The following is a 27713-nucleotide window of genomic DNA, read 5'->3' as shown; positions in this document are numbered from 1 at the left end:
TGTCCAGTTTTGTACATTACCCCACATTGCCTGCTGTCTCATCTTATCAGTATTTCAGTTCATTTTCAAGCAAGTGTTCTGGGTGCAGGATATTTGCAAGGTATCGAGAGAACCACAGAAACCTATCATTGTCCTCTGGAGGCCACTTTCCCAAGATGCTTGTCAGTTTAAGGGTAAGCCTTCCATTACATATTGGAAATAAGTGTGAAGGGCTGTGCACAGGTGTTACTCCCTAGTGTAATCACTTCTGTCACTAAGAGTGTGGACCGCAAAGACTGCAGCTGATGCTGCTGGGCCTTGCTCAGTATTATTTGTGTGAGGTTGATGTCAAGTTTTTATTTTAGGTATTGATAAATTGGTGATGCTGTATTGTGTTTATGATTCCTATTCACAGCCACCGATCCAGTGCAAATCGACAGCTCAAAATGATTGTGCTTGGTTTTGACGATTCATGCGTGTTTTCTGAAATTGCATTGTGAATAACTCTGAAGCAATGGTAACAAATGGCAACAAAAAAAGAAGTATGCTTGCAAAAAGGCTTGACTGATGAACCGTAGAGTCTTAAAGCTGTTAAGTACTTGTGTCCAGCTACGGTTTTGAGAAGACTCTCTTTTAATAACCAACTATCTCTTTCAGGTGTTCGGATGATGCAATGACATTTGACACCCTCACTATGAGGGCCCTGTGTCCTGGATGTGAACTGTCTTCTCCTCAGTCTCTCCTCCATAACTCACTGTTCCCTTGGAGAAAATTGACTATCACTCCTGGATGGTGGGAATGGTGCTGTTTCCTCTGACAAACGGCCCTGCTGTATGTGGTGAATCAGCAGCAGGACTGGGTGAGGAATGGCTTCAGGTATCCAAAGCTAAACATTCTAAACACCTCCTATGCCATGCACAGGACAGAGGTTAAACACAGCAGTGCCTTTGATGCAAATGTTGTTTTAAGCACTTCTTCCTAACTAATGCTGATGATAAAGACAGTTTTAGTGAGCTAATGAACTGAGCTTATCAGTGAAATATACTCATCTATGAAGGGAAACATTTAGAATAAAGGGCAGGAAGTATCAGTTGGTTCAGTTTTGTTTCTGCTGTGTTGTTAATGTTATGTTCCTACTGTTCATAGACAGGCCAGGCAGTATAAAGTTGAATAGGGATTGTGCTATCTGTTATTCACACACAACAATTTGTAATAGAGTATCCGTATGGGACGACAGAAATAAAACATGCAAGCATTTACATCTTATAATGAAGTTCAGCTAAAATAAAGGTAGTAAAGACGTCATGCTTCACCCTTTGACTTCAGCTCTGGCGTTGTTCATAAAGAAATAATAAAGACTGTGAATGGTGGGAGATGATTTGCTCTTGCTGTCTGGGATGGAATGAGAAGACAAGGCAGGGTTTTAATTAACTTTTGGTCTAGTGCAGATGGAGGGCAGAAGAGCAGGATAAATCACGGAGGACAACAGCAATCTGCCTCTTTATTAGTGCGTACACAAGCCCGCTGTGACAAACTACACGCCAGCTGCTCAATCATAAAACAAGGCTGAGAAGACCATCGGGATTCAACCAAAGATGTTTATTTTAGATTCCTCTGACCTTTGACAAGCTTTGTGGTAGCCTTAGGGTATGCTCTCTAAGAAGTAGGTAACGTTTAATGACCCTAAAATAAATGAAATGTTATTCACGCATTCAGGTTTGTATGCATTTCTCATTTGTCCATCTCCTCCCATTCATATACATGCCTCCTTCTTCACACATATAATATCTGTCCCTGTGCCATCTAATTTACACATGTGAAAAACAACATGACATATTAATGCGCTGTGTATTTTGTTCAGGAATTTCATGAATGACTGGTTAAAATTTAAGAGGACATGCTCCGGGGTAATTAATATGTCTGGTGACAACTCGAGGTCTAATTGCATTTAGACGAGTATTTTACAGCTGCTGTCTTCTTTAACATAACACTGCAATGGTACATCCATGTTGAGGGCAAGTGCTTCAATACTGTCATCAATAAGCAAGCATTGCAGTGTAATTACAAATCAAGAACATACACTAATTGATTTAACCTGCTGCTGAAAAGACCACATAGGTGCAAAATGCAGTAATCCCAATAACAGAACTACAGAATGAATGCAAGCAACACACCTATTTTAAGTGTATGTCATTACTTCAATTCCATGTACTGTATGTATTTTTTGCAATCCATTGAAAAGTCCTGTTTTCAGCTTTAACACCTTGACAATCACCCTGAAAAGTGTTTTCCACTTACCCTCGATGATTGTACACCACCACCTATGCTCTCCCGACTGAAAATAAAAAGATTACAGTGTTTGATAGACTGGAACCTTGACCTTTTACAAGAAAACATTACATTAGGAAAGACCCTGACCTCACTGCACACAGCGAGTTCAGGTAGATTGTTAGTTTATTGCAATGCAGTTACAATATTCTTCAGAAAACTAACAAATTTGTTAACACACATATGTGGATGAATATGTGGGGCATTGTGGCTGAGTGTGTCTGAAGACAAAATGTGCTGTGTTTGACCCCTGAAAATAGATTCATGGGTAATCCCTGATCATCACTACTCACAGGTCTGCAGCTGTAGGTTCATACATATTACCAGTGGCCCACATAGCCTTGGACATAAGTGTCAAGCAACCCTGTCCTTTAATTTATGGTCCTTATAAATGGCAAATCAATATGTTGTTCCTCAACGCTGAAACTTAAAACCCTGACATATCTAGCTTGGAGAGCTGAAAGTACTGTGGTTCTTGTGAGTTCTTGCTACATATTCATGTGACAGATCAGAGATAGGGGAGTGTCCAGCATTTTTTTTTTGACTGAGGTAGCCAAACTGAGGCACTGACTGATGCAGGGGTGGCATAGCATTCATACATACCTCTAATTGCCTTTATTTAGTCTCCATTTGTTCGATTTACTTGACCTAATAACATTTAAGTATCATAGAGTTGATATATGTTGTTTGTATTAAAAAAAAATAAAACTACAGAGTGGCAACACATGACCCTTCTATGCATTAGTCTCCAATGACTCAAAGAAAGGTTTAACTCTAAAAGCAACAATAAAACAAATTGTGCTAAACTGAATTGCCTCAAAGCAGCTTGTTTCAGTGAATTGCCTTTGTCCACCAATCTTTACCCAAGAGTACTTAGTGGATGGGGACAAGTGAAAGAAAGCATTTTCCTAGTGAAAGGGGAAACATCATGATAGAATAATTATAGGTGACAGGAAAGCACTACTCTGGGCCAGTTAGCTACTCCCAAATCTCTCCTGATACAGGCTTACACACAAACGGAAATTGCTTTTAAACTCTGCTTTTAAGGTTTGCTGTGCTCCCAAACAAAACCCCACTATCTATCTAATTGAATTCATTGACTAAAACAAATGCTTTCTGAAGAGTCCCTGCCAGCTTCCTGGTATTTAACCTTTTTGGCTCTCAACCTGAAAGTCAAAATGAATCCAAGTTCTATTACCCAAAGATAGTAATTAAAGGATAGTCCCTGTGCCAAGGTGCATACTGTCATGACATTTTTGTTTACAATTTCAGTTATGTTAACATTTGCAACATAGAACAAGAAATACAAATAGAATAGAAATTCATAGCTTGAAACACAGTAACCCCCAAGTCAGTAGATATTAGGACAAACGCCAGAGCATTGTGTTCCTATGTTACCCCACTTCAACCCTGATACCTACTGTTACAAACCTGAGCAGACACTACCCCCTAGTGGACATCAGGCAATACTACGGACTCTATTTGATACAGAAGTACACTGCCCATGTTTTCTGTTGAGGGAAGATAAAGAGCACACAAGCTGCAAAATGTTGTTATTCTGATTTCTTGTGAGCAGACATGAATTACACCCCACAGTGCCTCAGGTAGAGGGAAAATACAATTTCAGCTCACTTCTAGTAAAAGCATATGTGGACAAAACAATTAAGGCCGAATTGGTAGGTCACCGGTACAAGAAAAGACTAAACAGCTCTGATTTCATTTGACTTTAATAATTGGGCTGGAATAGTGTTGCCTGTATTCAGGTCAGACGGACTACTGTGCCAACATATAATCCAAATATTACAGAAAGTTACAAAGTTTGTAGGAGATGATGATGATGTACTTGATGTATGATTCTTTGAACAGCATAGCAAAGCATTATATTTATGAATAGCACTGTGACCGCTGTGGAGTCCCTCAGGTTCCTGGGCACCCTCATCTTCCTTTTTGATAAAGCTTATAGTTAGAGCTGGCTCAGGCTTGGACCAGCTTTTGTTATTGCTGCTATAGGCCTAGACTGCTGGGGGAACTGGCGCACTGACACACTGGGATCCTAGCTCACCCCCTTCCCCCCAACTCCCTCATCACTTACTTTAACTCTGCCTGTCTCATTGAAAGTTACTAATCATAGACCTTTCTGGAGTCCCTGAGCTCCATTGTCTCGTAGGTTCCTCCGAGTTGCCGTAGGCATCCTCCTGCTGCTGACGTTCTGGACTCCAGCTTATACGGACTTGCTGGACTCCAGCGGCAACAGCCTCTACTACTCGTCTCATCACTATCATCTCTCTCTCTTACTCCCCACAGCATGATGGCTGTCTAACATGAGTCTGGTTCTGCCTGAGGTTTCTGCCACTGTAACTAGCTAAATACTGCGATGTGCAATGCTGATGATATATTAAGGTGGGGTCAGACTGAGTCTTACCCTGTCTTGAAGTTGGGTCTCTATTCACAATTTGACATAGAGTGGTCTAGACCTCCTATGTTTGTAAAAGCGTCTTGAGATAACGTTTGTTGTGATTTGGCGCTATACAAATAAAGGTTGATTGATTGATTGATCTCCCAGGACTTGAAGTGGGAGACCCATATAGACTCTGTAGTGAAAAAGGCCCAGCAGAGACTGTACTTCCTCCGCCAGCTGAAGAAGTTCAACCTACCATAGGAGCTGCTGAAACAGTTCTACCCTTAGTCAGTGAGTCTGTCCTGTGCTCTTCCCTCACTGTCTGGTCCGGTTCTGCTACCAAATCAGACATGAGGAGACTGCAATGGACAGTCAGGACTGCAGAGAGGATCATTGGTGCCCCCCTGCCTTCCCTCCAGGATGAGGAAAAGGGCAAAAAAAAATCTTCACAGACCCCTCTCACCCGGGTCACCACCTCTTTGACCTGCTGCCCTCCAGCCGGCACTTCAGAGCTCTGAGCACCAGAACATCCTGGCACCCAAGCAACTTCTACCCTCAGGCTGTTTCCCTCATGAACAATCAAACTGTAAACCACTAAAGACTCCTGTGATACATCACATACAAGTGCAATACTTTGATTTCCGGTGCAATACCTCAATAACCACGTGTAATATTGTAATTTATTCCAGAACATATTTTATTATATTCATCTCCTAAATGTGCACTTTGGCTTAGGCTAATTTAACTTATGCATGTATTTGAAAGTATTTATATACTTTTCTTTGTACAGATAGTATATTCACTTTGATTTAGAATTTTTAGATTAGATTTTAGGTCTCTATATTTATTGTCCTTACTGTCTTGTTGTGTCCTTACTGTCTGGTTGTGTCCTTACTGTCTGGTTGTTACGAGTACGAGTGTTCCAGAACAGCCTCTTTTCCATCATTTATCCGTGTTAAGACTACACATCAAACAATGACTGTATAGTAGGGGCACTAGCATTGTTCATTGTTATTATATTATATTATATTATATTCATATTTCTGGTGAGACAAACTTTAGCCATAAACACTTCACAAACCATGATTTCCATTTTAACACTATCTTAAAGCTTCCATTGGGAACTTTATGTGCAGACTTTGGTGACCCCTCTAGACAGCTCTGATTTCGATGCCATTATTTTCTTGTACAAGAATGAAAAGTGTATTACAGGAAAAAAAAAAACACCCCTCATGCCTCCTTTTAACAGGCAAATATAGAAATGATCCTGAATCTGTGAAAAAAAAAGTGTTTTTCATTAGCACTCTAATAATCACCTTGTTTGACACCTACCATGCAGAAAATACTTTAGGCATTAAAAGTAATTAAACAGAATTTGTCAGTTTTTATGTCAATGGTCTTTTTTTTTTTTTGCTCTTGTAGCTCATTTAGAGATACTACTATTAATTTCAGTTTGTGTCCTAACCATAGACTGTATAAATAATTGACGTAGCATCCGTGACGTCACCCATCTGCTCCTGAGTGCTGTTTTGAAGCCAATCGATGGCGGCAGCCATATCGGAAATGCGGAACTCAACCAGGTATACTGTGACGTAAAGAGGCGGGGTTTGATCCTCCTAGCCAACAGCTATGTGTTCTTTTAGGCCAAATACTCGTAATCTTAATATCTTCTGAACCGTTGCCTTTATTAATGCTGCAAAGATTGTCTTTTTTGAATTGGTGTCTATGTGGTTTCCGGTGTTTCTGCAGCCAGCCTCAAATGGATTCTCGATGAATTGCAGTTTATAACATTTCTGCATGGGCTTCATATTTAGAGACCGGAGGTTGCCGCTTGAATCAAACAGAAATTGTCAGTTTTTATGTCAATAGTCTTTTTTTTTTTGCTCTTATAGCTCATTTAGAGGTGTCATTGTTAATTTCAGGTTGTGTCATAACCAGATAATAACTCATCACAGGAGCTTTAATAAAGTCATGCATCTTCAATTTATTTATTGGAAAGGGCCAATCTCACTTAAGTTGTGTTCATTGATAATATATTTTTTATGTCACAAATAAAATAAAAGATTGACATAAGATGTACTGTTATAAACTTTGCTTTTTTTTTTTTTACTCTTAAATATATCGACGACGCGCTGAATGCTGGGACTCTGCGGGAACGGGTAGATTGCAGAACGCCATCTTTAAACCCCACAAGAGGCCAGCTACAGTTGTATACCGGGATGAAAAACCCGATCCATACCGCGGAATATAAGTTCAGATCGTGGAGCTGGCATGGTTCCCCCACCTTTAAATAACCAATGAGGAAGTGTACGATGGGACTGTAAGAAGATGGTCACAGGACACCGCGGGAGCCTTAAGCTGTTGTTGTCATAGACAGACAATAACAATAGACGGAAAGACAACAACAACGGACTAGCTGGCTAACTCGCTAGCTAGCTTCTTGCCAAAGCGCTGCGCTGTTTTCAGATGCTAGCTTGAAGGCTAAATAACGCGAATCCTTCATCAGAAAATCTCTTCGGCTGAGCTGAAATCTCACCACACGCGGGTTAAGGCTGGCAGTGGACACCCAGCATCTTTCATCCGGACCGTCTGTCATTTCTGTGCCACTTTTAAGACCCAATTTAGCACCAAAGATTGTGTAGTGGCATTAGTTAGCTAACAGCTAAGTCCCGACTTCTCCCCCTCCCCAGCGGCCCGGCCGGAGATGCGTGGAAGATGTCGGTGTCGGGGCTGAAGGCCGAACTGAAGTTTTTGGAATCCATTTTTGATCCAAACCACGAACGCTTCAGGATCATCGACTGGAAACCTGACGAGCTGAGCTGCCAGTTTAATGTAACTGGAGAAAAGCTGTTAATTATCCACTGTAACATAACGGTGAGGGGGCAGAGATTCATACTCTTCTGTTGTTAGCGAGCTAAATTAGCTGGGTTACTTGCTAGCTTCGCAGCAGGTTACACGCACAGCTGTATAATCTGATGCTATGCAGGGCAGGTTAAGTGTTGTTTCGTAAATTGTAGTCAATGGTAGCTACGCAGTGTTAGGATGTCTATTTGTGTGACAGTTTAATAGTAATATTCTTCACAACCGACCACAGCTGTAAGCTAACACTGCACCCTGAATGCTAATGTCGTCAAACTCAAATCGGACGTTGTTTACTGACTCTGTGTTTAACCCTGCGACACACAAGTGTGTCAAATGACATGATGTAATGTCCCGGGTTTTCTCCACTGTATTCAGGAATCGTATCCATCTACGCCGCCATTATGGTTTGTGGACTCTGATGACCCGAGCTTGGCGCAAGTTTTGGAGAGGCTGGATGATGTGAGAAAAGGAAGCACCCTGGTAATGATCCTGACTTCTGATTTTTAATGTGACCATTTTGTAAAATTCTTTGAGATTCTGCTGACATTGTCTTTTCAATCACATCGATTGCCATCTAATACTCTACCTGCAAACACGCATTAGGTGTCGTGGAACCGCAAGACAGCCCACTGTCTTTGAATGCAGCAATGAAGTCAACAGAGATGAACAAGCAAACCATTTTAATGCACTGCTTACTTATTTATTCTTTTTTAATTTAACCTTTATTTAACCAGATGACACCCATTGAGATCTAGACCTCATTTACGATGGCAACCTGGCCAAGAGGTCAGCAGCACACGTCAAAATAAATAGCACAACTCAACAGCGTGGATCATATATACAGACAGTATGTAGAAACAATCAATAATTTAAAAGTGCAACTAATTTACCAATAAAGTGCAATCTGTGATCACAAAAGCGGCATTTAAAAACACAGGCACTGTTCTGTGGTCTGTTTTTCTTTTAAGATGGAGCCAAAGGCATCAAGTGAGATACGATCAGACAATTTATCCTTAAAGCATCCTGCTGTTGACAACAGAGTTGACTTTACTAGTGCCAAAATGCATTCATTGTATGTTTTTAGGTATATGACTGAAAGAAAAGATCACACTTGATGTCATATTACTAAATTGCTTTGCTAAACGAGTATTGACCAGGTATATACCCCAGCATGAGCCTGTACTTGATAATAATAATAATAATAATAATAATAATAATACATTTTATTTATATAGCACCTTTTAAAAACATGTTTACAAAGTGCTTTACAGAGTGCAATACATAGGGAGATAAAACACAAAAGCACACGACAAAGGTAAGGAGAGCTAAATTTAGTTAAGTAAAAGACAATAATAAAAACCATGCAGAAATTAAGAAGTCAGTGATGAGTTAAGAAGTAAAAGCACATTTAAAAAAGTGTGTTTTTAAAAGAGGACAAGGATGTGGCTTGCCTGATCTCCTCCGGCAGGTCATTCCAGAGTGACGGGGCCCTGACTGCAAAGGCCCGGTCGCCTCTGGTTTTTAACTTCGCCCTTGGAAGTTCCAAGAGGGACCTGCTGGAGGATCTCAAGCAGTAGTTGGGGACATATATTTTAAGGCATTTGCTTAAGTATTCGGGGGCCAGTCCATTTATTGTTGCTTTAAAAGTGAGTGTTAAAATCTTAAAATCAATTCTAAAACCCACAGGCAACCAGGGAAGAGAGGCAAACATTGGTGTGATGTGTTCCCTTGTCTTGGTGTGTGTGAGGAGTCTGGCAGCAGTGTTTTGGACTAACTGGAGTTTTGAAAGGTTGTGTTTGCTTAGGCAGGTGTAGAGTGAGTTACAATAATCTAGTCTTTATGTTGTTGTGACATTATGCCCACTTTCTGTGTTGCTCTTCATCAAAAAAGGCAAATGACATAGATAAAGGATATTTTTGTGTCATTTTGTTCTCAACTTTTTCTCAGTAGCTGTTATTCAGATAAATTAATCATGAAGGCCACAAAGAGATGTTTTTTCATCAATGTTTCAGCATCAAATCCATAAAGTGCATGTCAATATGTTTTGACAACATTGATGCAAGGTATTTGCTTTGTTCATGTAGTCAAAGAGTTTTCACCTAAGAAACATACTTTTAAAATTTCCTTCCATTGTATTGGTGGCAAAGCATAAACAAACAGCTTACATGTTCTGCATAGATGAGTGTGTGTGTTTGTACTTAATAGGAAATGGGGTGAACTTGTATATCTGGCAAGTACAGACAAGCAGGTTCTCAACAGTCCAAAAGGCCATGTCACTAGATCATTGGGACAACATTTGAGGTCAAATGTGTGTGACAAGCAGGTTCTTATGTAACCCTTCGTGCAGTGTGACATCCTGAGCTTAGTTAGCCTACTTATTCATGCAGCACTGTCTGTAGGACACAAAATATGCTTTTTATAGAAGTGCTGTTAGTTTGTCGTTCAAAGGTTTTCTTTTTGTGTGCGTGCGCCGTAAGCGAGTCATCATTTTGGACAATAATTAAGAAAGTTAATGTTCATGTTGTGTGAGATAAAAAAAGACATGGCTTGTCTTCCTGTGGAAAGATTAGATCATTTTCTCACTGAGCACAAATGTTTTGGTGCTACCCCATATTTGATGTGCACCAAATTTGCAAAGGCACAACACAGCTCAATGACTAATGTCATTGACTCGATGACTAATGTTGCCTATCTCTCTTCAGTGAAAACAACCTCAGCCCTGCATTCCTGCATTTGTTTGTTGTTCTGCAGGAATGCATCGTTCTGTTTAAATGCTCATGAGTGGGTAATTAGCTTAAATTTTATCACTGTACTTAAAGATTGCAAGATTTAACATTTTTCTAGTGCTGCAGTTAAAAAGTCCTGCAACCAATGCCAAGTGAACAATGTATTCATTCTTTGTCTTTTTCTCACATCTATGAATTGCTTGTTTTGCTTAAAGGGACCTGAGATATTCAAAACACAATTTTAGCGACGTCCATGCAGTTTTTTTTATAATCTGCTGGCACAGTAATAATCAACTACTGTTCATGCCAGTGATAATGTTTCTGTCACATGCTTCCCCTGTGGCATAGTTGTATAGCTGCATTCACAATGTTGATTCATTTGGCGTATCTGTTTCCCCTCTTCTCTTTTGCTTTGCCTTTTTTTAGCTTTTGCAGCAGTTGAAGAAACTCATTTGTGACCTTTGCCGGCTGTACAACCTTCCCCAACATCCAGATGTGGAGATGCTGGACCAACCTCTGCCCGCAGGCCCCGTGGGACAAGACCGAAAGGCAAGCAGTCTTGTTTAATCTCGTCAAAAACATCTTGGGGCATTGCATCGACTAGCACAGCCAGGACATGACCAATACTTAGTTACTCTAAATGCATATGCCATGCTTATTGAAATGAGAATATTTCATTATGCACACTCAAACCCACTTTTGCTCAGTCATGACATAGCAGCCTACATCACAGAGGGCCTTGGTGTTTTATATCAAGTTGTTCCCTGAGGCTCTTCCTGTGGTCACGGTCAGGGGTATCGCTCATAATTCTGGGCCCCATGCAAAGATATCACATTGGGCCCTATCATCACAATCCAGGCCAACCCTGCACAACATTATGATCACACCTCTGTTGTGCAAATCACCCATGAAAAGCATGAAATAACTAACACTTTGTGTTACAAAACAACATTGGGGTAAATAATCACAAAACGGAACTTATGAAAATTCAACATCTGCTATATATGTTTTCATAAACATCTATTTTACACTTCATTGTATGTAAAGGGAAGTGCAGATGAGTACACTACTTCAGTAAAAGTCAACTAATAGACTGCTTTATGCTCTGCTGAACTAAACCCACTCACAAAAGTTACAATAACTCTGTCGTCACTCCTGATATTAAAGCAACTTATTACGTCTAAATGATTCTGTTAAAAGTCGACAATACTTAAAAAATATGGAGCATGAATTAAAAAAGTTGTAGCACCTATAGGAAAAAACAAAGAATAAACTACACATGTAAAATATGCAACATTTCAACCACTTTCAAGTACCTGTAAGTTTTTTTTCACCCCTTTTTTCAATCATTTAGGGTTTAAATCAGTCATCATAGGTTTATATTCATAATCTGCAAATTATTCAGACCATGAACTTATTTTACTTTGCAGTTACTCAATTTAAACATGTCACTATAATAGTCACTACAGCTTACATTTGATCACACCGTACAGAGCAACAATAATATCCTCTTGAAAAGAAATTCAATGACCTGATAGATTTTTGAATACAAATCTACTGATATTAATGATTTCTGACAATAAATATACATTTAAAACATTTGAAGCTAGTGCAACACCAGTGATATCACCTAGTCTACTGATTGTACTCAATCCATTGATAACCATCAGCAAGGCTAGCTCACTGGTAGAGAAGCTACACTTTCTCATTGGTGCAGGGGTTTCCAAACCTTTCAGCCCACGACCCCCAAAATATGCCTGTGACCCCCCCCCTGTCCCTCCAAGTGATCAAATGTTGCTTCATACTTCATTTAGCCGGTCTACAGAAAATTAGCCTACCAACATTCACACGTGGCTGTGTTTCCTGTGCTGTTATGAATGACCCTGATGCTAACTATTAAATAACCCTAACCTCAGGAATCATCAGGCAACAAAGAAAGGCAGAAAACAAATAAATATTTTTTATTTGCAAGGTTTTATTTTAAATTTAACTATTATTTTTTGTCTATATTTTTACAATAATGGGTAGAATATGCAATTTGAGATTACTTGAACAAAAAAAACAAAAACATTCTGGATGACATCTCGCAACCCCCAATTAGTGTCTTGCGACCCCTCAGGGGGAAGACAACGTAGCGATTTACAGATCCAAAACTCGCTGAGGTTGGGCCTACTGACTTGTCTGATGCTCTAAAGCAAATAATCACTGATATCCCAAAAGAGATGTTTTTATTTATAACTTTAAATGAATGAAAAAAGATCATCAACTCACGATAACATGCACAAAGCGGCTTAAATGAATAGAATATCCCTGCCTCTAACATATGACCTGCTTTACCTATCAGTTGACCACACGATGAACCATATAAACAAACAACAAAAAATAACACCACACAATATACAAACAATTACCTTACTAAACTTCTAAAGTAGATACAACAAACACCTTTCAAATAATACGGCTCCTACAGACTATCTAAAAACAGTTTCACACAGCTTGTGTTCGCTCTCTCTCTCTTTTCTTACTTTTCCTCTTGATATCTTGATTTGTCTTTCTTTGGGGGGATGGTGCTGCAGCATCACTCACTTGGTTAGATTGACAGCAGTCATATCAGTCCTGTCGACTCACTCTTGGTGGGTGGACTAAACCATTTTGCGCATACAGTAGGGATGGCTTGAACCTCAGAGAGAGACCCCACTTTTTTTTCCCAGTAGAAGAGTTAAGAATTCTGACCATTTGTTGTATTCATTTGAACTAACTTCCAACAGCTATAACTTAGAAAATATAAGGCAAACCGAAAGTGTTTTTCATTTCTGCCTCATCAAGGGCCCCTTCCTCCTTCAGGGACCTGGGTAGTCAATCTCACTGTGATGGCTTTGGTCATGGTCAGCAAAAGTTGGTTATAGCATAAAAAGATCAGAAAATGCATTGAGTCTCTGTTAGACTGCATAATTCAGACTGAGTTAATGCTTTGTATATTGTGTTTGTCTAGCATGGGACAGAGGAGGTCACATCTGAGGAAGAGGAAGAGGAGGAGATGGGAGAGGTAAGTTTTCGGCCTAAGTCTTAACACACAGTCGCTTCTCTGTTTTACACGATTGCACATACACAGGAAAATAAACTGCTGAACACGTTTCCCCGCATCTCTTGACTTGTATGATCCATGTGTTGTCTTTTTTTCATTAATGCATGTGGACACCTTCAAAATTTCTAAAATATAAAATCTGCACCAACAGGACATCGAGGATCTGGACCACTATGAAATGAAAGAAGAAGAGCCTGTAGATGGGAAGAAATCCGAGGATGATGGCATCGAGAAGGAGAATCTGGCCATCCTGGAGAAGATCCGGAAGAACCAGAGGCAGGACCACCTGAATGTAAGTGTTCAGTTTATGAAAGACATGCTTTATCAAAAAATTGATGTTACAGCCCACTTTTAATGTATGTTCTCAGTACTGGTACACTGTTAATGCTTATAGCAAAGCGTCTGCTAAATGACATTGTAACGTTATAGGGAAACAAATTTTAAAAAGAAAAACTGACAGCACAAAATGTGATTTGTTTTCCTCATATGTCTTCAGCTGTCTCTTGGTGTCAGCTGTCTTTTTGTTCTGGAGGGACTCTTAGCTCTCTCATCCTATTTTCTGTCTTGATTTACTGCATATGTTTAAAATATAATTATATAATAACTATGAATTTGACATGCTTTTCTTGCACACATTTCAACAGTTTTTGAAATTTTGGAGGCGCAGTGATTTTTTTCTCGTGCGTTCTCTTTGATGTTGGCACATGATGAGTACAGATGATAGGTTTAACGTCAAGGTGAATTGCAAAGCACTGTGTTGTTAGTCTTCATTGTTACCATTGTTTTGTGTGTTTGCAGGGGGCTGTGTCTGGTTCAGTGCAAGCTTCTGACCGCCTGATGAAGGAGCTTAGAGAGATCTACAGGTCTCAGAGTTACAAGACAGGTATGCACACTGAACAATGGTCTGCTCTTTGTTCCAGATCTGAGTGAAAAGAACCCTTGCAAACAACAATCATTAGTTCAAACCTAAAAAGGCATTGTAGCACAAGAACCATGATCAATGATATCCATTTGATCGATTAGATTTTAGTGCAGACACAAACAGTGACTTAATTCTGTATGGCATGTTTTTATGTGGTCATATCCGCACTCTTGTAGGTGTGGTGGGAGTACAGTGTGTGACTACACCCTAACTGTGACTTTAACACATCTTTTATGTGGCTGTAACTTCGTGAACATGCTGTCTTTGCAGCCTAAAAAGGCAAAATCTTCTTCTTTGAAATCTGAAGCACAAACAGAATAAAAAAAAACTACAGTGGGATTTCTAAAGGTCATGTCTCTAAAGCGTCACACCTGGGAGACTGCTTTGCTCATCCTTTTAGCTCATCAGAATTTTAGCAGAAAGTTCCTGCCGTGCATTCTGTGGATTAAAATATCTTCTATCAACGCCACACCACAGATGTAACGTGACTCATTTTGACATCTTTTTTTTTCACGTGAAATTCTTACATTTATATCGTGACTTTATCCAAAGTGAGTCCCATGGTTGTTGCGCGTCCAGCCATTGAGGCATTAGGGTCCTGGGAGTACATAAATACATTTGAGGTTCAGTGACTATGATGCTTTGACAGGGCCAGGATTTGAACAGCCTTACCTCCAGACTTACACCAAAATAATGTCTTTATAATACATTAAACGCCTGTCATTTACCATCACTGAATCATGTAGAAACCTTGGTATCATCTCTCGACTCTCACCTCATAACACATAACTCCAGTCCACCATTACAAAAACACTCAAAAAATTAGGTAATTTTTATCAGTTAAAACTCTTTCATTTATTTATTCTAGGTTAGATTTCTGCAATTCACTGCTCTCTTGTCTCACACATAAACAACCTCAATAAACTTCAGCTGATCCAGAATGCTGCAGCCAGACTCATAACTAGGTCCAGCAAGAGAGAACACATCACACCCCTTTTAAATCCCTGTTGATTTTAGAACAGATTTAAAAAATGTGATGTTAACTTTTAAAGCTCGTAGGGGGTCAGCACCAGAATACACTGCTGGCCTCCAACGAGCCTTCGATCCTCCAGTGAGTCATTATAAAGTATTTCTTGCTCAAACCGTAAAACTAAAGGTGATCAATTATTTTGTGTTTGGGCCTCTAAGTTGTGGAATGACCTTTCGGAGGAAATCAGGGAAGCCAACACACTGTCATCTATTGAGTCACTTTTGAAATCTCACTGTTTTAGATGAGCTTTTTATTGATTTGATGCTTGTTTTAAAACTTGTGTTGGATTTATAAAATGTAAAGTGCTTTGTAACTTGTTTTGAAAAGCACTATATGAGTAAATATTATTATCATTATTATTACTATCAATGATAATAGCAATAATGATGATAATATAATAATAATGATAATTCCTCCTTCAACCTGTAGACTACCTGCTTCACCTTGTTTGGCCACAGTCCTCCTGGCTTTTGCGATGCTCCTCACCCTTTTACATGGTATTAGATCATTGTTGCAGAATTAACTGACATTTGTATGTGACTGACTTTACCAAATAATAATAATAACAATAATAATTACAACTATAATGATAATAGTTATGACAATAACATTGACAATAATACTACTTATAATAATAATCATCATAATAATAATAATAATAACAACAATGATAATGATAATAACAATTACAATAATAATACTACTAATAATAATAATAACATAATTGATAATAATGACAATAATAGTAATACAATAAAATAAGGGGGTCATAAGATCAAGAAATACAATTTTTTTAAAAGACATAAAGTTGCTTCAAAAGGACTCCAAAGGAATAATATTATTTCCAAATATGATATATTTTTCAAAGTGAAAATAAATAAATGAAATAAGATAAAGTTCAGGTAAAATCAGTAACGGCTCTGCGATAAAAGTATGTATAAAGGTATCTCAAACAAATCAGTTACACTGGGTTTGAAGCCTAACGTCACTGCATTGCTTTGCTATTCACAGTATGAAGGTTGAATTAATCCATACAGTTTATCTAACCAGGGCATTGGGAAACATCTGATAACTCTTCTTTAATGAAACTCTTTTGCAGGCATCTATTCAGTGGAGCTGGTTAATGACAGCCTGTATGAATGGCATGTCAAACTAAGGACGTAAGTACCTTTGAGGTCTTGCCTATTGCTGCTGTTTTAGTCCCCTCTCTTCAAGCGTAAACTATGACTAATTACATGATTTCATGTCCAACAGGGTGGATCCAGATAGCCCCTTACACAGTGATTTACAAGTTCTAAAGGAAAAGGAAGGAATGGACTACATTTTACTAAACTTCTCGTATAAAGTGAGTAAAACTGACTCTTCATTAAAGGAATTGGAACATCATTTAGTTTCTTTGAAGTTTGAAAAACTCACATTTTCTTTCGTATTGTCCCCATAGGATAATTTCCCCTTTGATCCCCCGTTTGTCCGGGTGGTTTCGCCTGTGCTTTCTGGAGGGTGAGTTCATTAAGCGGTACACTTTAAAGTGTCTTTCATCCTTTCACTTTTCACATGAAGCTGAGTTAGTGGAAAAGAGGTTCAATTATTACCTTTTATTATGAGAGAGCTCTGCATTGTAGTGTACTAAAAGCACTCTTTTTTTCTGTCCTTGCTTTTAGGTATGTTCTCGGAGGAGGTGCCCTGTGCATGGAGCTTCTCACCAAACAGGTATCTCATATGTGTTCATTAAAGCCTGAGATGTCTGTGAATTTGCACTGCACGAAGTCAAACTCTGGAGTGTGTTTGTATCTACCTCACAGTTCTTTAAACCCTCCTTTCAGTGACATTTACTTTCTTGTTTGCAGGGTTGGAGCAGTGCCTATTCCATTGAGTCTGTCATCATGCAGATCAATGCCACTTTAGTCAAAGGAAAAGCCAGAGTGCAGTTCGGAGCCAATAAAGTAAGTGAGGAAGCACTCAAGGTTTCACTTCAAGATCAGAAAATGTTTTTTGAGAATGTTGGCCTCACATATTCTGACTGTTGTGGTCTGGGCCTAGTTGTCTGACTCTTAGCAGTGGGCTGTTTGAGTCTTCTACTGCAGTAATACCCCTTTTCCACCGAGGCAGTTTCAAGGCCGGTTCAGAGACGGTGCTCAGTAGAGAACCAGTTTATTGTGTTTCGACTGCAAGAGAACCGGCTCCCGGTCAGGAAAACAGGTTCCAGAGCAGCACCAAGTCTTTGCTGGTCTAGAACCGCACACCGCTTACGTCAGGGGCGAGGGGTGAAGTCGCCGTCCATGTAAAGCATGATGAGTAGCACAGAAGTATTGGTTAAGTTGGATAAGTTCTCTTTGAGACCTCATGTGGTTATGAAAAGCCAGGAGGAACACCAGCAAGCACACTACGTTGTCCGCCATCGTTGTTATTGTGAGGGAAAGTTTGCACTAGCGCTGCTGGGAAAAGCGGTCACGTAGAAGTGACGTCATGACATGGCTCTTCCACGGGCTTGAGCAGGTGGAAAAACAAACTGGTGCCGAGTTGGTTCGCAAGTTGAAACAGCTCCGAACCAGCATGAGCACCAGGCTGGGATTACAACCAGGTTTGCGCTTGTCGTAAAGGTGAGATGCAGTGTGTCACAGCTGGGTTAGGCAGAGTACGTTCTGATCTCTTTGTTCAGCACTTTGCAGTTGTTGTCGTGTGTACTTATTATGTCCTCTTAATAACAACTTATAAAACCCTCAGACGAGCCTGCAGCCTGTAACAAGATTAGATTAATACCATGGAGGCATAGATATTCCTCTCACAAACTGAGTCTCATGAATGCAAATCCCATTTTGGCGCATCATGCAGATTGAAATGTGTTGAAATGTTCCACATTGTTTGTTTGTTTTTTTGCCTTCAAATGTTATCAGTTGTGTTTGGAGTTGTCATAAAATGTCTGTTTGTCTTACCCCTCATAATGAATGCAATATCTCATGAACACTACTTCGCACAACATCACTTTGGAATTTATGATGAATTTAAAGACTTTGGTTGTCAAAGCAGAGGTCACTGTCTCTTGGAAAATCCTTGAGGGGATTTAATGACACGTGGTGTATAGTTGTTATTCATCAGTCTGAGGCAATGGGGCCATCTGAGATCAATTAGTGGACAGTCTGCCCTCTTGTACCTATCTGAGAGACTTCATCTTTCCTAGTAAACAATTTTCGTGTGTTCCTTTGTAATGAAGGCCTGCTTATGCTTCTTGTGCAACAACATTCTTGTGCAGTTATGCTTCTGCTTTGTGGATGGATGTTTACTGCAACATGCCTGATTTTTCGGAGGCATACTTTCACAGAGCAGTAGTGTGACTTTGGCTTGTATCAAAGCTTTGATTAGACCCCCATTGTATAATGACTGAGCATGCAGAGTAATTTTCATCAGGAAGTAATCTGTATATTTTTGTCAACCAGTGTCATGAACTTGGACAGCAGAGATGGAAGAGATGATCAAGAGGCTGTTTTTTAAAGGAGCATGCTCAGAAAGTACATCTGATTTATTTGCAGAGGGAAAGAAAAACACTGTATGCTCTGAATGTTTTATTTTATTTTTTTATTTAACCTTTATTTAACCAGGTTGGTCCCATTGAGATCAAATATTTTTTTTCCAAGGGAGACCTGGCCAAGACTGCCAGCAGCAAAAAAAACCACAGGTTACAGACATAGACACACAGAGAACCGAAGTACACTTTACAAGCACAACGTTTGTCGCAGAAAGAGCTGTTACCTAGGAGGCAGTTGTAACAAGATACACTAAAAACAACAACATTCTAAAGATTCAGCTTCAAGGTCTTTCATTTCATATTTAAAACATTCAGTGACACCAGCTCCTTGAGTTTCAAGCCATTTTGCAATAAATTCCAGGCTGATGTGAATTGGCTCACACACGTTAGAGAAGCTTGAGTTCCTGCTGTGACAATCAGAATTATTAAAGGGTCACTCTCAATCTTTATGGGGAAAAAGAATTGCTAAAGCAGAGTAGTTTTGTTGTTCATTCAGTTTTCTATTCAACACAGGATGTGGTCAGGCGGCACGTTGAGGGTAGGTTATTTCACTGCGCTGAGCCCAATGCACAACAGCTTAATGTACCTATATAAACAGAAAAAAATGACCTGACGTGGTCTGTAGTGTCATGGCCTGTAGCGGGGGTGAGAAACAGGCCATAATGTGGCCTGTAGTGTGGATTAAGATAGAAGTTTTTTTATTTCAGATGCATTATTTAAAAGTAAACTACTTCTACAGGCAGAGATTCTGTTTTATTTGATTGTTTCATTCTCAGCTGACTTTTACTCCGTGAAACACCTTTGTGTGTGAACTGAATTCTTCAGCAAGGAAAAAAAGGTAAAGAGGAAGGATGTGCCTTGAATATTAAGTTTAGAATAGTGTCTTAAGTCTCCCAGCATGCATGGCAAATGAGTCCTACCTAGCATAGCATGAGTCATTTAGATGTAAATTTGAAGTCTGACATTTGGGTTACCAAAGCCATAGTTTCAATTCTGGGAAATGGGCTGTTATGAAACCACTTCACTCTTACCAAATAACACAGGCCGAGTCTGAGTCTTGGGTGGTTTGGTGGTTTCGCAGTCATGGAACGACAGGTGCAAAAGCAAATCGGATGTGAATGATGACAAGTGTGTGTGGAAAAACTCTGAGTGGTCAAACAAGGAGATAACGGGTGCTCATCCTGCAGCACACACAGTTTTGTTCTTGAAATTGGAGATGGAGAGATAAGCTTCTTTTATTTATTTTTTTGCTTGTTGAAAAGAGCTGTCATTGTTGTTTTGTATTCTGTGCTGTCCTCATATTTCCAATGCAGACTCTTAAGGTTGATTTCCACTTTCTTCTTCAATGCAGAACCAGTACAATCTCGCCAGAGCACAGCAGTCCTACAAATCCCTGGTTCAGATCCATGAAAAGAACGGTGAGTGTTTTTTGTCTCCAGTTTCATACCGAGTGCATAACTGACCTCGTTTACTGAAACCAAATCCCTCCCATGCTTCAAAGCTGAAATTAGTGCTTGTACTGTGTGTATGTACCAAACGGGGACAACATTTACATCAATTTAGTCCACATCATTACACTCAGCTGGTATCACTGATGGATTTAAGGATTTAGGAAAGCAGGATATAGATAACTGTAACACACAAAGAAACTGTAAGTACATCGCAATCAATCCTCAATGCTCTATATTCACTTTAGAGTCATGTCTTGAAATAGAAGTCACTTTGACTGTGTGGTCAACATGACTATCAAGGATTTATAGTTTTATTTTCATTTCAAAATGAACTAAGACTAGGCCACAGTTTATTTTAGGGGTCTTAGTTGTGCTTATGTGAGCCTTAGAGCAAAATGATCGAAGCTAGCGTGAAGACTAATTGAATTTCCAGCAAACCAAAGTGAAAGGAAAAGGATGAGCATCCAAAGCAAATGGAAAAAGACAGCTGGAAATATCTTTTGGACACCGCAACTTCTGGTTTAAGATGAACGCTTTTAAAAAATCAAATCAAATAAAAAAATCAGCATTATTCTGACATTTTGAGAAACTTGGTGTTTTATTAGGAGTAACTGGAGTCTGGAGGAAAGACAAGAAGACACTTTTTACCCTAATGTGTTTGTATATTTTACATTTCAAGGTAATTTCTGCCAACATGAATGCTTTATAAAGACTGCACAGACATCTGAAATGAATATGCCTGATATGAAAGGCATAGAAATGTTGGTTCTGCAGTCCGAGAAATACTGCATAGAATACATTCCGTCCATTGTTATAGAAAAATGTCATACATAGTGATGCTGACAGTGAGTCTACACGCTGTTGGCTCTTGCAGATGTCATATTAAGGTCCTGTGATGAATGACTCAGCATTTTATTGATACATTTATTCTTAAGTTGTAAGAACTAAATGTTTCCCTCATCAGTACATTCTTAAAATGAATATCTCAAAAGATCGAGCCCATCAGATGTTAGGGTTTTCACATCTTTTAGTTTTGAGTCGAATATTAACCGAAATACTTCATTCATAACAAATAAAATGTTGCACAGCTGTCTCCCATTTCTGTTTCTAAACAAACCCAGCAGTTGATTCAATCCAGTTACAACAGACCTCATTACAAGTTAACACAGATTTAAATGCCAGGTGTTCAGTAGAAGGAATCTTTGAAAGTATCCATCGCTACATCATCATATATCTTCAGTCGTGTTTTGATTAGCAAAGGAATGTGGATTTAGACGCTGATGTCAGTGGAAGGATGCAGGACATAATGAGTTAGAAGTAAGTGGGGCAGAGGACAGTCGTAACATTCAACACTGAAATGATAACTGTTAGGAGGACTGAAGCAGGATGATTGTCTGATCGATATTGTCATAAAAGTGAAGAAGAAGAGACAGAGTGAGTGATGTGGAGGCATGATGACATAAGGTTGATTTCCAGCTTGAATTTAAACGTACTTTCATGTGATTAGGCGTCATATTATACATTTTACATGTATAAAAACTCTCAAAGGGCTGCACGGTGGTTCAGTGGGTAGCGCTGTTGCCTCACAGCCAGAAGGTTCCTGGTTCGAATCCCTGGCCGGGCAGGTGCCTTTCTGTGTGGAGTTTACATGTTCTCCCCGTGCATGCGTGGGTTCTCTCCGGGTACTCCGGCTTCCTCCCACAGTCCAAAAACATGCTTACCAGGTTAATTGGTCACTCTAAATTGCCCATAGGTGTGAGTGTGTATGTGAATGGTTGTCTGTCTCTCTGTGTTAGCCCTGTGATAGGTTGGCGACCTGTCAAGGGTGTAACCTGCCTTCCGCCCGAAGCCAGCTGGGATAGGCTCCAGCCCCCCGCGACCCCTAATGGGATAAGCGGTCAAGATAATGGATGGATGGAAAAACTCACAAATGGAGACATCAAAACTTGAGCAGCATCTTAATGAATAAGAGAAAAAGCTGTGATATCAACCAAAGGTTATTTACTAAGGCTCGCTCCTGAACAGTGTTGTGAACGTTAACGCTAAAAATTAGCGAGCTCAAAGTTCAGTTCACACAGATTAAAATAAACTATTTCATGTTCATAGTTCATCAGATTAAAATAGAACCAAGTCACTGCCCATAAAATCAACTAGTTCACATTCATTTTCTTTTTTTTCTTGATTTTTTGCTGCACCTAGCTTCTCGTTTTCTGTACAGCCTCTAATGCTTCAATCCCTCGCCTTCAGTTTCTGACATTTCCCATACTTAATGAATTACTGTCAGCTACTGCAGAGTCTTAGACAGACACCAAGTTTAAAGCCAAGAAAACCCCAGAGTATGCTTTACCAGTTAAACGTGCCATAGAGCAGCACAACTCAAAACGGATCAGTTTAAAGAAAGACATTATTTAGAATGTTTATCATGTGCAAAGCTCTGAAAACTAAGAACCAACCATTCAGCTCATGACCCACATACTTTCTTTAAACAACATATAATTTATCTTCTTGTTTTGGGTGTAAAAGTCTGAGGCTTAAGCCAAACCTTCATAGTGCAACATTCAGCCTGCATATTTTTACATCTTCTAGAGTAAACAGTTAAAATTAGAGTAAACATTAAGTAAGTTTATTTTTATTCAGCTTGATTTTCTGCCCTCTCCCCTGTTGACTACCCTAAGACAAGAACTACAGTTCTGGAAACGTAGAAAAACACATATAACTCTAATTTATTGGCTTAATATTTGGTTAAAGTTTCTAAGAAGTCGCTCAAGACTCTAACACCCAAACACACAGGGAAAATCTGCTTTGTAAATAACCATGTAGGTGAGATAGTGAAGATCCACTGAAACAGAACGGCTGAAGATAAAGGAAACACTGAACAGTCAAACACAAAAAGTAAGGGATGTGCACATTTAATCGACTAAATGATTAAGGGCCTGTGTCCACTAACAAGCTGGCAGCCCCTCCTTTACCAGTCAAACCAAATACAGTTCAATTCACTCGTCCACGGTCTCCAGAGCGAGCTACACTTTCCCATTCATGAGTTGCAAACTGAGCCGTTCAATTCAACCATTCACTAAAGTACGAGCGTGTTCACGCACAACACTAGTTCAAAACACGTGTCAAGGGCATGTTTTCAGCTTTCAATTAGCAGTTCAAATTTGTAAACTTTCTTGATAAAGCTTCTCACTTGGTTGTTTTGCAGTATTGAGTGTACGTTGCAGATGAACACAAAACTGATAATAGAATCAACAAGATAAGAACTGAAAACATTGCACAAGCAGATCTCTTACTCAAGGAGGATCATTAATGGGATTTGTGTTTGGTCAGTTTTTGTTGTTTGTTCTTGAGCCCTATGGAAGCACCACACTACATATGAACTTTCAATTTAGAAGAAGATATGCAAATGAGTTTCTCAGCCAGGCTACATGGAGCTACATTTAGTTTTAGTAGACTATAAATATGGACATCTGAAAGCATTGCTTTTTAAAATTCTTGACCATTTGTGCCCCTTGTTGTTTTGGGTGTCTGCACTAAATATGGCTGACATACTTGTAAACGGTGGTATAAGCCCCCGAGGCAGAAATCATATAAACCATCATATATTAGTGGCTGGTGAAACTAAATGGTTGTCTTTGTGTCTGTTTGTAATTATGCACTGTGTTTGTTTTTTTACCCCTAGGCTGGTACACACCCCCAAAGGAGGACGGCTAAACAGACTCTTGCCTTTCCTGCACTGGGACCACATGTCTTTGATTCTTTCTTCCTTGAGACCAATATAATTTTTTTAAATCCTGCAAACCATTTTGTTCTCTTCAAGAGAGTTTGAACTCCAAAGCAAATTTGTCTTTCAGCGACCACCCAGAAACAAGCTCATAAACACACACCCCCACCTGACATTCTCATCAGCTACTCGCAAGGGTGTTGTCTCTTCAGATATTTATCTCTCTGTACATCTTTTGTCTTCTACGATCTAAGTTTTCATAGCAAAAATCATCCTTATTCTAGGGCACAGGTGGACTTCATATTGCGTAAAGTCACCCTTCTGGTTTTGGCGTTGAGCATGCCGAGGTTACCTGCTGGCTGTAAATTGAAAGGTGTGGCATGGCTTTATCCAGCAGTGTGATGCTGCAGTCGCTGGACTCTGCCTCCCTGGCCACAAACTGGATCTGAGAATGGCATGTGACATTCCCTGATGGGATGCGATGATGGCTGGGAAGATATTTAAATGTGGGCAGTGGGAAAAACCGCTGCCTGTTCTTTCCATGGACAGCCTCTGTAATATTGTGCTCATGTATTATCTTTGAAAATGCCAAGATCCCTCCTCTGGAATAATGTGCTTCTGAGGCTTGCTCGCTTCCAAACCTCTTATCTTTTAAAGCTTGAAGCTCTGAGGTTGTAGGGGGGTTGAATCAAAGGACTTTTCCAGCCTGGGTTGGACAGGCCAAATGAAGAACAACATCCTGCTGTCATCATCAGAACCAGCAATGGGACTTCTCCCTGCAGGATGGGTTCAGTGTGTGGCTAGAAACAAGAGCAGGCAAAGCAGGGGCGTGTTTGGATATGATCACACTGTAATGTAGTTGATTTTAACTCCATGTGTAAACATGTAAATTTGTATTTCTGCAAAAGGATTTAATTGTTTATAATGTAACATTGTCTGGGTCTTTGGCTTAGCAGAGACTGTATTACTATATACCCTTGACTATTAACAGCAGGGGAACTGCAACTTCTCAAGACCCATTTAGAATAAGAAAAAGTTGCTTCATGGATACTCTTGCAGACGGAAACAAAAGTACGCCATGTTCTTATGTAAGCTTAATGACTACTGCGGTTTTGTTTTTGTTTTGTTTTTATTTCAAATATTGATTTGTAATCCTCATGTTATTGGCAACATTTACAAAACCATTCCCCTCATTTTTAATGGCACCTCTTAACTACAATGGCCGTAACAATAATGGCACAGATACAGGTGTTTTCTGGCATTCCAGACGTTTGGCTTTTCATATCGAATCACTGAAACCGGATGAACCTCAGTAAGGCTATGCAGTGAAGACACAGTCTTGTGGAGTTTTGTCGTACTGAAGAAAATAAGTCTTAACAGCTTAAAAGTGTAGTCACCTGCTTAGTTCTTGTAGCTGGTTCACATCCTGAGCACTTTGCCAACCTGGCAGTCATAACCAACAGTCTGGGAGGGAAAAAAGTGACCTTTGCCTTCTGACTTTCTTTGACCTCACGGCTGGTTTTTTAAAATGCAGCCAGAGTTTCAAATTCACAGCAATAGTCTCGACCGTATACCTTCTGGCTTCACACCTGGGGAGATCGACTGGAGTCTATTCCATTTCCAGAATATTTCTGTCGGTTTGATAAATATTTGTTCAGATTTGCCACAGGAAAGGACCCAGCTCTTCCCATGATCACCTCTCTGGTTACTATTCATAACCACTCTCAGCACTGCTGCCCCTCTCAGCGTGCTGGGTCTTTGATGTAATGTGAATAATATGCAGAAAACTGTGTGGATCATTCCAATTAATGCAGTTACACGTTTGTTGTGGGTGTTCTATTGTGTGGTTACTTGCATTGTTTTAAGTATATTGTCCTGAAAAACCAGCATAGAAAGCTTAGTTATGCTAATTCATACAGGCATTCCTCAATTTTGAGTTGATTTTAAGTATATTTTCTCAGTGATACTAACCTCAGCCACCAATATCTTCAGAACAGGTAGAGATGGGTATAAAACATCAGCTTCTTCTGAACTTTGTTTGGACTAGCTGGATGTGTATAACAGGTTTCACCCTGCTTTCATGTTTCACCACGAGCAAAATCTCAACATGACTTTTGGTCTCTGGCATGGTTGTTAGTTGTTGTGATGCCATTGGTAATTTACTAATCACTTCATTCCGGTCACATTGTCGAGCCCACCCCTGCATTCTCTGGAGAAGCAAACTCAGGAATTCATACTGCACACTTTGCAAAAGATTGCTTTAGAATATTGTCATGAAATGCAAGATTGGACAAGTCAATATTTTGTTGGGCCATTTTAAAAATGATGCCTCAGTCTTAAGGAAGAGGCATTGCAGTGAGGTTTGCTGTCAAATTGTCACACTTGAGTTTTTTGAGGTTGATAAATAATTACCAAGCATAAATACCTGGAATAATCCGATGATTATCCTGCGCTTTACAAAGTGTTCAGACCACATTCTACCCTGTTTCTTTGATATTGCTGTATTTTGCATGTCAATATATCAATGGGTGTTTTTCCCCAAGCTACTGAAGGTAAAGAGTGGTTGGGTGGGGTGGTAAAATGACTAGATCTATCAAATTTTAATAATTTGCTTACCTAATATCCTACATCAGTGCACAGGAAAACTTCTCCCTGTGTTCTAATGAACCAGGTCAGGTAATATACGAGACACGTGGACTAGCAGGACATCCTACCTGCTTAGAGTCCCTCCAAAAGATGCCAGGATTCCCATGTTGAGTAGCATTGCAGATTTGTGTGCCATTAGACCAATTGTAAGCCTACATTTATAACCTGACCTTTGGGATAATGGTGTATTTAAGTCTGTTGTGCACTGAATAACAGCGTCTCTTACACCGTCACATGTCATCTGACTAACTTCTCTGCTTTGGTGAGTCACACATTGGTCTGAGGTCTGAATTAGCCTGATTCTGGGTTCTTTACCGTGCTTCATTAACTGCAGTGGCCGGGTTATAAAGTTATGCACTGTTAGCATGCTTTGGTTTGGTTTCATTTTTTTCCATTGCAAGGGTGATTTTGACCATGTAAAGTAATTTGTAAACTTGCATCAAGTTTATGAATAAAGAATTTTATGAAATATCTCCATTGTCTATTTGTATTGTAAACACTGAATGAATATGAATCACCCTTTTTTTACAGGAACAGTTCACATATCTGTCTTATTTTTGCAATTAAACACACTAATAGGACAATCTGGGCACGTAATGTATAGGCATTTTTCGACCGCAGGAACTTTACCCCGGAACTAGGGACTTTACCCCTGAACTGCGTGCGTTTCGACCGGAGGAACCAGGGTCTAAATTTAGTTCAGGGGTAGTTCATCTGAAAAGCCCCTGCTTGGGGGGTAGTACTTTTCAAAGGTCCTGGGACATTTTCGGTTGAACGTTATAGAATTTATACAGTTGTTGAAACACAGAGGGAGTTCCTGGGAATGCATACTAGTTTAGTTTTTTATTAAGATTTCAAAATATTATTTAATAAAAATGTTTTTCTCCATACGTCACTGGCCTGATTTGCACAATCTACCTGGGACTTCAGCCCGTGGTCGAAACGCAGACATCAATGGGGGCACAGGAACCCTTCTGTCTAGGGAAATTAGTTCTGGGGGCTAAAAGACCCTACATTACCTTCAACTAATAAGTAGAGCTCT

General features: G+C 39.6%; 1 protein-coding gene across 2 annotated transcripts; it reads left to right on the top strand.

The window, feature by feature from the left end:
* Positions 1-6680: 6680 nt before the first annotated feature.
* Positions 6681-27142, top strand: ube2q1 (ubiquitin-conjugating enzyme E2Q family member 1). Of its 2 annotated transcripts, XM_034679688.1 has the most exons (13): positions 6681-7579; positions 7943-8047; positions 10720-10842; positions 13286-13339; positions 13530-13670; positions 14177-14261; positions 16430-16490; positions 16585-16675; positions 16772-16830; positions 16992-17040; positions 17178-17273; positions 20205-20271; positions 23984-27142. In XM_034679688.1, exons 1-13 carry the CDS (start codon positions 7421-7423, stop codon positions 24013-24015), a joined length of 1122 nt encoding a protein of 373 aa, XP_034535579.1. In that variant the 5' UTR covers positions 6681-7420; the 3' UTR covers positions 24016-27142. The 2 variants fall into 2 exon arrangements, 1 of the variants encoding a protein (XP_034535579.1); XR_004630694.1 differs by having other exon boundaries at positions 6848-7579; positions 17178-20271.
* Positions 27143-27713: the final 571 nt, after the last annotated feature.

This window comes from Notolabrus celidotus, chromosome 3, assembly GCF_009762535.1.
Source record: "Notolabrus celidotus isolate fNotCel1 chromosome 3, fNotCel1.pri, whole genome shotgun sequence".
Lineage (NCBI taxonomy): Eukaryota > Metazoa > Chordata > Actinopteri > Labriformes > Labridae > Notolabrus > Notolabrus celidotus.
The sequence above is the reverse complement of the archived record's forward strand: the minus strand, read 5'-3'. Positions and strand labels throughout refer to the sequence as shown.

Coding starts and splice junctions, on each gene's coding strand:
- ube2q1 (XM_034679688.1), top strand. CDS start 7,421: ATGTCGGTGTCGGGGCTGAAGGCCGAACTGAAGTTTTTGGAATCCATT. Junction 16,676..16,771: donor TACTAAACTTCTCGTATAAA/GTGAGTAAAACT, acceptor TTGTCCCCATAG/GATAATTTCCCCTTTGATCC. Junction 17,274..20,204: donor TGCAGTTCGGAGCCAATAAA/GTAAGTGAGGAA, acceptor TCTTCAATGCAG/AACCAGTACAATCTCGCCAG.